This window comes from Phyllobates terribilis, unplaced genomic scaffold (genome assembly GCF_046119375.1).
Source record: "Phyllobates terribilis strain yellow unplaced genomic scaffold, ASM4611937v1 Scaffold_8__6_contigs__length_399053987, whole genome shotgun sequence".
Classification (NCBI taxonomy): domain Eukaryota; kingdom Metazoa; phylum Chordata; class Amphibia; order Anura; family Dendrobatidae; genus Phyllobates; species Phyllobates terribilis.
In genome coordinates this window covers 51,194,601-51,208,019 of record NW_027362768.1, presented here as the reverse complement: position 1 = coordinate 51,208,019, position 13,419 = coordinate 51,194,601, and the positions used below count along the sequence as shown (strand labels likewise).

At 43.8% G+C, this 13,419-nt stretch overlaps 1 protein-coding gene across 1 annotated transcript in view; it reads left to right on the top strand.

Moving 5' to 3' along the window:
- CDC73 (cell division cycle 73) overlaps positions 1 to 13,419 on the top strand; it is an 89,943-nt gene that overhangs the window by 56,498 nt on the left and 20,026 nt on the right. The window contains exons 12-14 of the mRNA XM_073642941.1: positions 10,223 to 10,258; positions 10,345 to 10,432; positions 13,161 to 13,322. Coding sequence (XP_073499042.1) covers positions 10,223 to 10,258; positions 10,345 to 10,432; positions 13,161 to 13,322 — 286 coding nt within the window. The remainder of the gene's footprint in view (positions 1 to 10,222; positions 10,259 to 10,344; positions 10,433 to 13,160; positions 13,323 to 13,419) is intronic.

The window sequence follows — 13,419 nt, the reverse complement described above, 5'->3', positions numbered from 1 at the left end:
TAATTACTGACTTACTGTCAACTTATTGAGAATGGTAAATAGTTGTATAGGTTCCTAGACCAGGTATTTTATGCTGGGGCATATTAGGCTGTGTGGATGCTTTCCTTTCTGAACGGAGGGTCTGGTTGTATATGAGCAGTTCTAGCTTTATATACTTCATTTAATTTAAAAGGTAGTCTGTCACTCCCCCCACCCTTGATGCTGTGGATTATGCAGCTTCAAACCTGCAGCATCCAGATGTTACAGCATAGTGGATGGGATTTATAGAAATCCCATGTCCACTATGTGTCTGCGGCTCACCCGTGGAAACTGAAATGCGGCACGCCTTCCAAACCGCAGCATGTCGATTTCTCTAGCAGGTCTGCATGTGGGCTTTCCCCGTAGACTAACCTCTAAGGAAAGTCCACATGTGATTTAAAAAAAAAAATGGCCGCTGCTCACTTGCATAGATGAGCGGAAGCTGCCGCCGGCTCTTCGGCAGCGTCTGGTCGGCAGGCTGGTACGCATCGTGCACACACATAATGAGCGCACACTGTGTGTGTGCAGGTGTCCTCTCATCTCCTGCCTCCATCAGTGGATGACTACACACAGAATCACACAGTATGCTTTATGATGTGGTTATCAAGCTTTTATTCATTCATGTGTTTGCATCTTTTAAGTGGCATTTCTAAGGGTGTAACTGCCCCAGTGCGATATATTGTAGTACAAATAACATTCAAAGGAAGAATCAAATTATCACCCATTGCATGATAAAGTAAAGCCACGTGTCCTCTTATCCTGCCTCCATGTTTTATGAAGCCATAATAAGACACCTGTTGAGATGCACAGGCCCAAGAGCTACCTGTGCATGCTTCCAAATTCCTGCTGCTCCACATAGAGGCCAGGTACTGTCTCCATTCAGCATATGCTTCTGCCATGTGCAAGAGGCCATAGAGACAGTGTCTTGTATGTAGTGGGTGACATGAAGCATACAGAAAATCTCACTTTAATTTTCTAACATAGCTGGACTTTAGTAACAGAATACAGCCTCCTGCTTGCAGCCCTAATTGTTAGTGTGTAGGTCCACTAGCAGATATTGAAGAATTGTGTAGGTAATAGAATAAATGAGATGTGCACTGGGGAGTGTTTAGGCGATACAAGTGCCTGGCTGCAGGGAGCAGGCACAGCTGTCAGACTTACAGCCGAGCCTCGGGGAATAGGAATCCGCCTCCTCGGATGCTCAGCTGCTTATTGAATTGCTCTCATTACTATAGGGAGCATTTTGAGGGTTTTTTAAATTGGGCTATATAAAATGATGCGGAGAGTATTCTCCAATATGTTAGTGTAAGCACAAGTGGTGTATAGCATACCTGTGACTGGTGTGGTATAGCAAACTTAGAAAAAAATAAATAAATAAATAAAAATATATATATATATATATATATATATACTTCAGTGAAAAGGTAAAACATCTTTTGAGGTTTTTAGATGCAGGATTAAGTACACTGCTCAAAAAAATAAAGGGAACACTTAAACAACAGAATATAACGCCAAGTAAATCAAACTTCTGTGAAATCAAACTGTCCACTTAGGAAGCAACACTGATTGACAATCAATTTCACATGCTGTTGTGCAAATGGAATAGACAATAGATGGAAATTATTGGCAATTATCAAGACACCCTCAATAAAGGAGTGGTTCTGCAGGTGGGGACCACAGACCACATCTCAGTACCAATGCTTTCTGGCTGATGTTTTGGTCACTTTTGAATGTTGGTTGTGCTTTCACACTCGTGGTAGCATGAGATGGACTCTACAACCCACAGAAGTTGCTCAGGTAGTGCAGCTCATCCAGGATGGCACATCAATGAGAGCTGTGGCAAGATGGTTTGCTGTGTCTGTCAGCGTAGTGTCCAGAGGCTGGAGGGGCTACCAGGAGACAGGCCAGTACACCAGGAGACGTGGAGGGAGCCGTAGGAGGGCAACAACCCAGCAGCAAGACCGCTACCTTCGTCTTTGTGCAAGGAGGAACAGGAGGAGCACTGCCAGAGTCCTGCAAAATGACCTCCAGCAGGCCACACATGTGCGGGTGTCTGCACAAACAGTTAGAAACCGACTCCATGAGTGTGGTATGAGGGCCCGACGCCAACAGATGGGGGTTGTGCTCACAGCCTAACACCGTGCAGGACGCTTGGCATTTGTCACAGAACACCAGGATTGGCAAAGTCGCCACTGGCGCCCTGTGCTCTTCACAGGTGAAAGCAGGTTCACACTGAGCACATGTGACCGCCATGGGGAGCGATCTGCTGCCTGCAACATCCTTCAGCATGACCAGTTTAGCAGTGGGTCAGTAATGGTGTGGGGTGGCATTTCTTTGGAGGGCCGCACAGCCCTCCATGTGCTCACCAGAGGTAGCCTGACTGCCATTGGGTACCGAGATGAGATCCTCAGACCCCTTGTGAGACCATATGGTGGTGCAGTTGGCCCTGGGTTCCTCCTAATGCAGGACAATGCCAGACCTCATGTGGCTGGAGTGTGTCAGCAGTTCCTGCAAGATGAAGGCATTGAAGCTATGGACTGGCCCGCCCGTTCCCCAGACCTGAATCCGATTGAGCACATCTGGGACATCATGTCTCGCTCCATCCACCAACGTCACGTTGCACCACAGACTGTCCAGGAGTTGGCGGATGTTTTAGTCCAGGTCTGGGAGGAGATCCCACAGGAGACCATCCGCAACCTCATCAGGAGCATGCCCAGGCATTGTAGGGAGGTCGTACAGGCACGTGGAGGTCACACACACAATACTGAGCCTCATTTTGATTTGTTTTAAGGACATTACATCAAAGTTGGATCAGCCTGTAGTGTGTTTTTCCACTTTAATTTTGGGGGTGTCTCCAAATCCAGGCCTCCATTGATTATTTTTGTGTGATTTTGTTGTCGGCACATTCAACTTTGTACAGAACAAAGTATTCAGTGAGAATATTTCATTCATTCAGATCTAGGATGTGTTACCTTTATTTTATTTTTGTGTGTGCATTTTTTTTTTTTCATGCCATCATATTCTACGGCACTTTACAGACATTATCACTGTCCCCATAGCGAATTTAGGTTGTGAGCCCGAATCAATGTGTTTCCAGTGTAGCACCTGGAGGAAGCCCATACAAACCGTGCAGATGTTGTCCTTGGTGGGGTTTGAACCCAGGACCCCAGCGCTGTAAGGCTGCAGTGCTAACCACTGAGCCACCGTGCTGCCCAATAATCATGTAGAAAGGCTGAGCCTTCAGGATTTGTTTTTTTTTTTTGTTTTTTTGTTTTTTTTCATCCAGTCTTCTGTTTGGATTAAAAAATTCCATCCATTCCGGGTGTGTCCAGACTTCAGGTTTAAGGTGCTGAGTCTGTGGAGTTGGGAGAGTTTTTTTTTTCTTTTTTGAAACTTCTATTACTTTGGAGTTCTGGTAGGTGAAAGCCTGTTTTGTAGACTTGGTATATTTTTAGCAATGAAGCATTGTCCTAAAGACTTGAAAATAGACTGAGGCTTGGATGGAATAGAAGGGAGTTGATGAGCTGTGTGATAAAACAGTGAAATTAGAGCACGCTTTTAATAAAACTACAAGCCTGAAACAAAATCTTTCTTCTTGCTGTTTGAGTGAGCTGTGCCTTAGGTATTGTCCAGTTTTTTACCAAGAGCTTTTAACATGCCTTTAACACTTTCATTACTGTGGGAGATTAGAAATTGTCTTGACTACTTGATTTGCAAAATATCTAGACTTGTGACTAGTGTTGAGCGAGTATGTTCTGTCCGAGTATGCTCAGGCCGAGCTCCGAGTATTTACAGCTGCTCGGTGATATGGTTGAATTGCTCCGTGTGCATGATTTGCAACTGTTTGGCAGCTTTATTACATGTGAGGAATCTATAAAAAATAGACATTCCTTACATGTAATAAAACTGTCAAACAGTCACAAATCATGCACACGGGAGCGATTCAACCATATCACCGAGCAGCTGTAAATACTCGGAGCTCGGCCCGAGCATACTCGGCGAAAGGGTTAATAGAACATACTCGCTCAACACTACTTGTGACCTTTATAAATACGAATTGGGTTACGTTCACACATTACTTTTTCCTCTTTTTTTTTCTTCTTGAAGCCCGTTATTCCAAAGGGAGTTTAAAAAGGTGCTTGGAAAACAATTCCTATACATTTCTATTGAAAAAATCTTTGTTGTGCATACATTCAGGCTTTTGATAATCTTTTTGCTGCTTTATCAAAATGCAGAGCAGTTAAACAAATTGATGGACCCTTCTTTTAAGAGTTTCCAGCAATGAAGCCGCACCATACTTTGCAATAGAAGTCAATGGGAAAGCTAAAAATGCACCTGGAAGATGCCTGGTGTCTTTTTGTTCAATTTGTAACAGTTTTCCCCTCCAAAAAGCTCTGTTTGGGTTATAAACTGGTTGTTATAATAAAGCAAACTAATTATCACTCTTCTATCCTGGGTCCAGTGTGCCTTAGCGCTGTTGCCCCAGTCTGTTTGCTGCAAATCACTGATCCACTGAGCTCACTAGCCCATCAGACCTGTTTGCCTTTTTTTCAGGTGAATGATCTTTTGTTAAAAAAATATTTCCTGAAAGATTGTTGTTCACACAGCGTCACTGAACATGTATGACCAAGTGAAATGACTATAACAGGCAGTATTGACTAAAATGTGGATGGCTGCATCAGAATTACCATCGGTGGTTAAAGGGGTTGTCCAGTCCAAATCAATGAGTCTGCAGTCATTCTGTGTGACTGCAGACTCATGAATCCCCCCAGTTGCTGCGGGTATTCGCCAGTTTCTGACCCGGGGCCAGAGGGTATGTATGGGTTATGGATTTGGTGTGGCTTCGCTCAATACAAGTGTATGGATCAAGGTCATGCCCACTAGTCGAGCCCTGGCCGGAAGTATGTATAACACATACATACCCTCTGGTCCCAGGTCAGAAACCGGCGAATCCTCGCAGCGCACAGTGTTCATAGGTTTGCAGACTTATCGATTTGGACCGGACAACCCCTTTTAAGAGCTCACCTTATGCACGTCACTGACAGCGTGGGAGAATTCTCCTGCACTCAGCGCTTCAGCGTGAGAATTCTCCCACGCTGAAGCGCTGAGTGCAGGAGAATTTTCCCACGCTGTCAGTGACGTGCATAAGGTGAGCTCATGTCCAATGAACTCAGCTCACCTCCTGCACGTCACTGACAGCGTGGGAGAATTCTCCTGCACTCAGCGCTTCAGTGTGAGAATTCTCCCACGCTGAAGCGCTGAGTGCAGGAGAATTTTCCCACGCTGTCAGTGACGTGCATGAGGTGAGCCGAGTTCATTGGACATTAACTCGGCTCATCTGGATGCCCTCACAGAGAGACACACTGGAGCGCAAGCAAGCCTGCGCTTCTCAGTGTCTGCGGGATGAGAGGCTGGATGGCAGCGTTCTGCTGCGGTCCAGCCTGTCATCTCGATGTAGCAGAGCTGAAGCTGTCATGGGAACCATGGAAAGGTAAGGATGATGTTGCTTTATTATTTTTCTTTTATTTCAGGAGATCGTTGGCTTCAGCTGGAATGGGCGTGATGGTAAGTATGGTTTAATTTAGAACAATAAAGAATTGTGTGTTTATTTCAATTAAAGGACTTTTTTCTGGGTGTTGTGTTTTTTTTAAATACTTTACTAGAAATTCATGGTGGTCATGTCTAATATTGGCGTGACCCCATGAATTTCGGGCTTAGGGCCAGCTGATAATGCCAAGCTGGCCCTAACCCCTTTATTACCCAGTGAGCCACCGCATCAGGGCCCTGGATGAGTTGGGTACAGCGCCAGAAGATGGCGCTTCTATGAACGCGCCATTTTCCGGGGTGGCTGCGGACTGCAATTTGCAGCGGGGGTGGCCCAGAAAGCTTGGGCCTCCCTGCGCTGCGGATTCCAGCCCCCAGCTGCCTAGTTGTACCTGGCTGGACACAAAAACAGGGCGAAGCCCCACGTCAATTTTCTTTAAATTATTTCATGAAATAATTAAGAAAAAAAGGGCTTCCCTATATTGTTGTGTCCGGCCAGGTACAAATAGGCAGCTGGTGGTTGGGGGCAGCCCGTTACTGCCTGCTGTACCTGGCTGGACACAAATATAGTGCGAAGCCCCACGTCAATTTTTTTTAAATTATTTCATGAATTTCCTGAAATAATTTAAAAAAAATTGAAGTGGGGCTTCGCCCTATTTTTGTGTCCAGCCAGGTACAACTAGGCAGCTGGGGGCTGGAATCTGCAGCGCAGGGAGGCCCAAGCTTTCTGGGCCCCCCCCGCTACAAATTGCAGTCCGCAGCCACCCCGGAAAATGGCGCGTTCATAGAAGCGCCATCTTCTGGCGCTGTACCCAACTCATCCAGGGCCCTGGTGCGGTGGCTCACTGGGTAATAAAGGGGTTAGGGCCAGCTTGGTATTATCAGCTGGCCCCAAGCCCAAAATTCATGGGGTCACGCCAGTATTAGACATGACCGCCATGAATTTCTAGTAAAGTATTTAAAAAAAACACAACACCCAGAATAAAGTCCTTTAATTGAAATAAAGACACAATTCTTTATTGTTCTAAATTAAACCATACTTACCATCACACCCATTCCAGCTGAAGCCAACGATCTCCTGCAATAAAAGAAAAATAATAAACCAACCTCATCCTTACCTTTCCATGGTTCCCACGACAGCTTCAGCTCTGCTACATCGAGATGACTGGCTGGACCGTAGCAGAACGCTGCCATCCAGTCTGTCATCCCGCAGACACTGAGAAGCGCAGGCATGCTTGCGCTCCTCACTGTCTCGCTGTGACGGCATCCAGATGAGCCGAGGTCATGTCCAATGAACTCGGCTCACCTCATGCACGTCACTGACAGCGTGGGAAAATTCTCACGCTGAAGTGCTGAGTGCAGGAGAATTCTCCCACGCTGTCAGTGATGTGCATGAGGTGAGCTCATGTCCAATGAACTCAGCTCACCTCCTGCACGTCACTGACAGCGTGGGAAAATTCTCCTGCAATCAGCGCTTCAGCGTGAGAATTTTCCCACGCTGTCAGTGACGTGCATGAGGTGAGCCGAGTTCATTGGACATGAACTCGGCTCATCTGGATGTCGTCACAGAGAGACGCTGAGCAGCGCAAGCAAGCCTGCGCTTCTCAGTGTCTGCGGGATGACAGGCTGGATGGCAGCGTTCTGCTGCGGTCCAGCATGTCATCTCGATGTAGCAGAGCTGAAGCTGTCGTGGGAACCATGGAAAGGTAAGGATGAGGTTGCTTTATTATTTTTCTTTTATTGCAGGAGATCGTTGGCTTCAGCTGGAATGGGCGTGATGGTAAGTATGGTTTAATTTAGAACAATAAAGGATTGTGTCTTTATTTCAATTAAAGGACTTTATTCTGGGTGTTTGTGTTTTTTTTAACTTTGACTATGGGGTTAGTAATGGGGGTGTCTTATAGACGCCTCTCCATTACTAACCTGGGCTTGATGTCAGCTGGCATTATAAGCTGACATCAACCCCAACCCTATTACCCCCTGCCACCGCACCAGGGCAGCGTGGAAGAGCGAGGCTAAGTGCCAGAATTGGCGCATCCTATGAATGCGCCATTTCTGGGGCGGCTGACGGCTGGTGTTTCTAGCCTGGGAGGGGGCCAATATTCATGGCTCCCTTCCTGGGCTATTAATATCAGCCCCCAGCTGTCTGCCTAGCCTTTGCTAGCTATTAAATTAGGGGGGACCCCACGTCATTTTTTTTGGGGGGTCCCCCATTTTAATAGCTAGTAAAGGCTATGTATTCAGCTGGGGGCTGATATTAGTAGCCTGGGAAGCTCCGTAGGTATTACCCCCTTCCCAGGCTTAAAACATCTGCCCCAGCCGTCTGCTTAACCTCCGCTAGAGCCTAAAATTAAGGGGAACCCCACGCCAATTTTTTTAATAATAAATCCTTTATTTTAATACTAAATGACAAGTACAGTAACCAACACTATCCCTGTACTTCATATATATGTGACTGACATGTTTCTATCTATCTAATCTATGTGTGATGCTCTATCTTTCTGTTCTAAATTGTCGGGTACCGCTGCTGAATTGCCGGCCGGCTTTTTTAAAGAGACAGTGCATGAAAACACTATTATTTTTTTAAATAAATCCTTTACACTAAATGACAAGTGCAGTAACCAACACTGTCACTGTGCTTCTTATATGTGTGACTGACATGTTTCTATCTATCTAATCTATGTGTGATGCTCTATTCCTTCTTGTCTAATTTGTCGGGTACCGGTGTATGCCGCTGCTGAATTTGCCGGCCGGCTTTTTTAAAGAGAGTGTCTTCTGAGCAGTTTGTCAGCTTTTGGACACCTTTGCAGGTGTTTTCTATGTGTTTCTATGTGGTTTTGTTTGCCTGCCATTGGTTTTAATGGTGTTCGACGAACAGTTCGACGAACAGTTCCTCGAACATCCCGGTGTTCGACGAACCGAACCGAACCCGAACACTACGGGGGTGGCTCAACACTACTCCTGATGCCTGCACCAGCTCAGAGTCTTGGCACTACTGCTGCCTGTCATCGTCTACAGCTGTCAGGTCATTACAAAAGCGGGACATCAGAGAAGCACCCGATGGCAAGTTTTTCTGGTCTCTTCACCACTGGAGCCAGTCACAGGCTGCAGCGGTGCTGTGACTTGTGTGCAGCACAGACCCTTCCTCCAGAGCTGATTCCGATCTCCAGGCTGCTCTGGCATCGCAGGATGGAATGCCTCTTTTTAATTTATATTTAGTCAATCCAAGCCTTTTATTAAAAAATAAAAATTGCCATTGGTCAATTACTTTTACAGCGTAAATGGGGGGTCAGACCTGCTGTCAGTCTGGGATTTCCAAATATAATTTCTGTGGTATTTCTTTTCCAAATTTTCGTCTTTCAGGCCAGTCTTTGTAATTGATGTATGCATGGAAACTGCACAACATTCCAGCGCTTTGTGTCTTGAAGCTGCACTTCATAATTGGGCTTTCTTACAAGACTAAAGACAGAGAAGCCATAGGCCTGGTCATGGAAATGTGACGTTTCTTATGGGTCATGTTTGCTCTGGGGTTTTGGACCTGTGATCTTTCACTTTATTACAACTTGGCCATGTTCACTTGCAAGTGTCATTGGGCAAATCTGGTCCAATTAACACAGAATGAGATCAATGATTAAAAGTTGACTGATTGAATTATCATAGGCTATGTCCACAGGTCCCTGAATTACTGCAAATTTTCCATCTGTTTATGAACTGAACATCCAAAGCATTTTACAGGAGAAGCAAAGTGGATGAGAACTTGAAATTCCCATCCACCTATTGCTGGGATTTTAATCTGCAGTGAGTCAATTTCTGCAGATTGCTTTTTTTATTGCAACTTTTCCATTGAGTTCAATAGTAAAGTGAAAATAAACCAAAGCCCAGTTTTTGTGGATTTTGCAACAGATTTACCATTGCTCTCAGCATTTCTGAAAATCCAGAATAATTAAAAATAATTTTGTAAAGTTAAAGAAGCCTACCATTAGGTTTATTAAATGTGTGTATGTGCATGTAATGTATTGGGAGTATTAATATACTCGTCCAGCGCCGTTCTCCGGTGTCCAGCGCCGTTCTCCGCTTCTCAGTAACATCACCACAATTGTGATCAGCCGCCTCACTCCGCTCTGAGTGACGTCACCCCACTGCACTCTCTGGGTAACAGAGCAGAGATGTATATCTATCTCCCATAGAATTACTGATCATATATGATGTGTGATTGGTAATTATATGAGAGATCGGATGTGCGTATATTTGTATATAATTTATACATTTTAGTCTGTGTATTGTGTTAAATATCTACATGGATATGCTACAGTATGATGATAAACTGAACCCTACACATGGGTTTTCCAAAATATTGCACATGGTCTTATTTTAATAAGACTTATTGGAAGGACATTTGGTTAGTAAAGTTGAGATGCTCCTGTCACTTTTCTTATAGCACGTGGCACGTCTTTGCTTGGTATATGGAGAGCCCCTTGAAAAAACAAGTGGTGATCTTTTAACTAGGCTTGCAAATCCTTAAAATACTCCAAACGAAACCATTTTATTTCACGTGTTTGTACATGCAGCTGAAAAAAAAATCCAACATAAGTTAATTATCCTAAGTAGGATTAACTCATTTCCCCCCCCCCCCCTTTTTTTTTTTTTTTTACCCATCTAGTATCACAAGCAAGACCACCGCCCAACCAAAAGAAAGGTAAGATCTGAAATGCTTTAAATTAGTAGACCTAATTACAGCATGAAATGACGAGAACATGATCATGTTTTCTACCTTTTGTGCAGGTTCTAGAACTCCCATTATTATTATACCCGCGGCTACCACATCCCTTATAACCATGCTAAACTCTAAAGATCTACTGCAGGATTTAAAGTAAGTAATTGTCAGGAATATTGATTCTTTCATCCATTGATTTGTGACAAGAAGATATAAAAGTCTGTATATACGTGTCCTTTTCTGCCATGTTTCTGTTACCCCTTGAGCAGAAAAGAAAAACTTGATAGATCCGTCATTGTTTTTATGTTGTCTAAAGTGTAACGGCCAACAGACTATTCTGTAAAAGGTTTTAGTTATCCTGAAAATAGACTACAGTTGTCTTACTGATTTGCATGTGTTCACTTTAAACACTATTTTACAGGCTACACATATGTATAACATTCTGTTAAAGGGTGAACAACGTTGTCAGTACTTTGGATAACTTTTACACCTGAAAAACAAAATTTGCTTTGGACTATTGTACTGGCTGTATTTCTGAGCCAGTACAGGGAAAAATAATGTGGTGTGGTTATAGTAGCATAGCCCTGGCATAGCAGCGTGCAGTGGGTGCAGCCTCCCACACTCCTTGTAGTGCCCATGAGACCTTAATCTAGTCACATTTTTCAGCCCGTTTTGTCCGATCAATGGTCTTTATTGTAGCTATATGAGATTGTTTGCTTTGTGTATCACTGCACGTTGTTTTCAAAATTTTACCCCTCTACTTGACTGTTTTGCTAAGTGCCTAGAAAACACCGTGTAAGTCCCATAAAATGCTATAAATTTTCCGGATTTTCATTTTTTGCAAAATATTGTTGTGAATTTACATGCGCTGTTAGGCTGTGTGCCCACGTAGCATTTTTCAAGCGTATATGCTGCGGAATTTCCGCAGCGTAAACGCTTGAAAAACGCATGTATATCCGCACCCCATGGTCCCCAATGGGATTCCGCAAGTTCTATGCACATGCTGCGGATTTTTCCGCAGCGTTTATGCCGCGTTCAAAAATCCGCAGCATGTCATTTAATTTTGCGTTTCCGCAAGCGGAATTGCCTTTGTCCAATGCATAAAAAACGCAAGGCAATTCCGCATGTGGAAAACGCGTAATAAACGCGCGAAAAATGCGTGCGGAATTCCGCATGCGTTTTTCCGGGAGAGGACTTGCATTTATGCAGCAGAAATTTTCTGCTTCATAAATGCAACGTGGGCACATAGCCTTAGGCTTGCAGAAAATCTCCGTCCCGATTCCTTAGGTAAGTAAAAGCAGAGCATGTTAAAGGTGATAATTAACCTCTTGCATGCTCTGCTTTTACTTACATAAGCAATCTGCACCGGATAGGTTTTGTTTAGAGTTGTATTAATCTTTGTGCACCCTGCCCTTCTTCCTCCTGGCTTACTGTGTGCCCGAGGACTGCTGTGCCCCTGAGCTAGACATGCCAGACAAGCAGTATGGTTGCGTCACTGCTGTAAATTGCACATTCTCCAAAGCCACCAGCAGAGGAAGATTTGCATTGGAGGAGCACAGGGGTTCTGATGCCTTCTGCATCCAGCCATCCGGCCAGCTAAGAGGCACTTGCAGGTTGTATAACAAAGAGGATGCCAGCTCTGTTACTGACTGTAAAGGTGGCCAGTAACCTAAGCAGCTGGAAAATATAGAATTAAAATTCTCTTCAGTCTTGTTCTTGAGAATGTTGAGGATTTTTATTAAGGGGAGAATTGCAAAGTGTCTTGTTTTTTACAAGTGCTTTTCAATTTTAAACATATAATGGAGTACCTGTCTCCTAATTCATGCTGCCCAAACTGGGAGCAGCATGAATCAGGCTGGCAGCACGATTGCAGCCAGGTACATTTTACTCTGCAGCGCTCTGCTATTTCAGACAATATATACTTGAAAGATTTGGCTGGGAATACTATCTGGAAACAAAACTAGTCTGACTTTTCCCAGCGCTGCTGGAGGTGAATGACAGGTTTCTTCCATAGTGAGACCTGTCAATCACCTGCAGTAGCACTGGGAAGTGGGTGCCTATGGTTTTCAGCTATGGTCCCCAACCCAGATTTTTATAGGGGACCTCCGAGAAATATGATAATATAAATAAAATTAAAATACTTTTTGGATACTTAAAATTTTTCTAAATGCCTTATTTAGCAAAAAGATATGCTTTATTTAGTGCGCTTTGTTAGGATTTTAAAGATGGCAACTTCCATCTAGCAATGTGCAGCAGACCTTGGATGGACTGCGTGAGGAACAAGACAATGTACTCGTTGCACTGTACTATAACTGTTAGGCTGACTTAGGTGGATGTTCTCAGTCAGATAAATGAAGTGGTCAGTCAACCTGACAGGCATTCCTCTGTCTGGACAGGACGCGTCTCTGACCTGACGGCTGTCTCGGACAGATGTTCTTTATGCAGCCCGTCCTACTGTGTGTCCTCTGCAATATAGGCCGGGTGCACAATGATTTATGGCAGTTGTCATCTATAAAATTCAGACAGTGCTGTAGATAAAGCATTCCTTTTTGCTAAATAAAGGTATTTAGAACATTTCTTTATTTAAATGTGTATGTATTTTATAACCGTTCTCGGAGAACCCCTTTGAATTATATTTTCTCTGAAACGACAAAGCATTCCAGAGTACCTGGCTGCAATCATGCTGTATTTTATCTCTGCTTGGCTTGATAAGGCAAGATACAAGCGAAACATTGGCATGTATTGTTGCTGCTATTTATTTTTAAGGATGGAATATTTGTTAAATATATAATATACATATTTTAGCTAGATATAATAAACATTTCATTTTCTTTAGTTATAACAGGTTTCCTGTTATATTAAATTTGTTTCTTTTATTTAAAAGGTTTGTTTCATCAGACGAAAAGAAAAAACAAGGCTGTCAGAGAGAAAACGAAGTTTTAATTCAGAGACGAAAGGACCAAATGCAGCCTGGTGGTACAAGTATCAGTGTAACGGTGCCATACAGAGTGATCGATCAGCCCCTGAAGCTGCTGCCGCAGGACTGGTGTGTTCACTGCTCTGTAAAGTTGTTGATTACATTTACCTTTCCACATAGAGAACTATTTCTTTTACAGATGGTTTGTTTTAACCCTCTTGCAGTT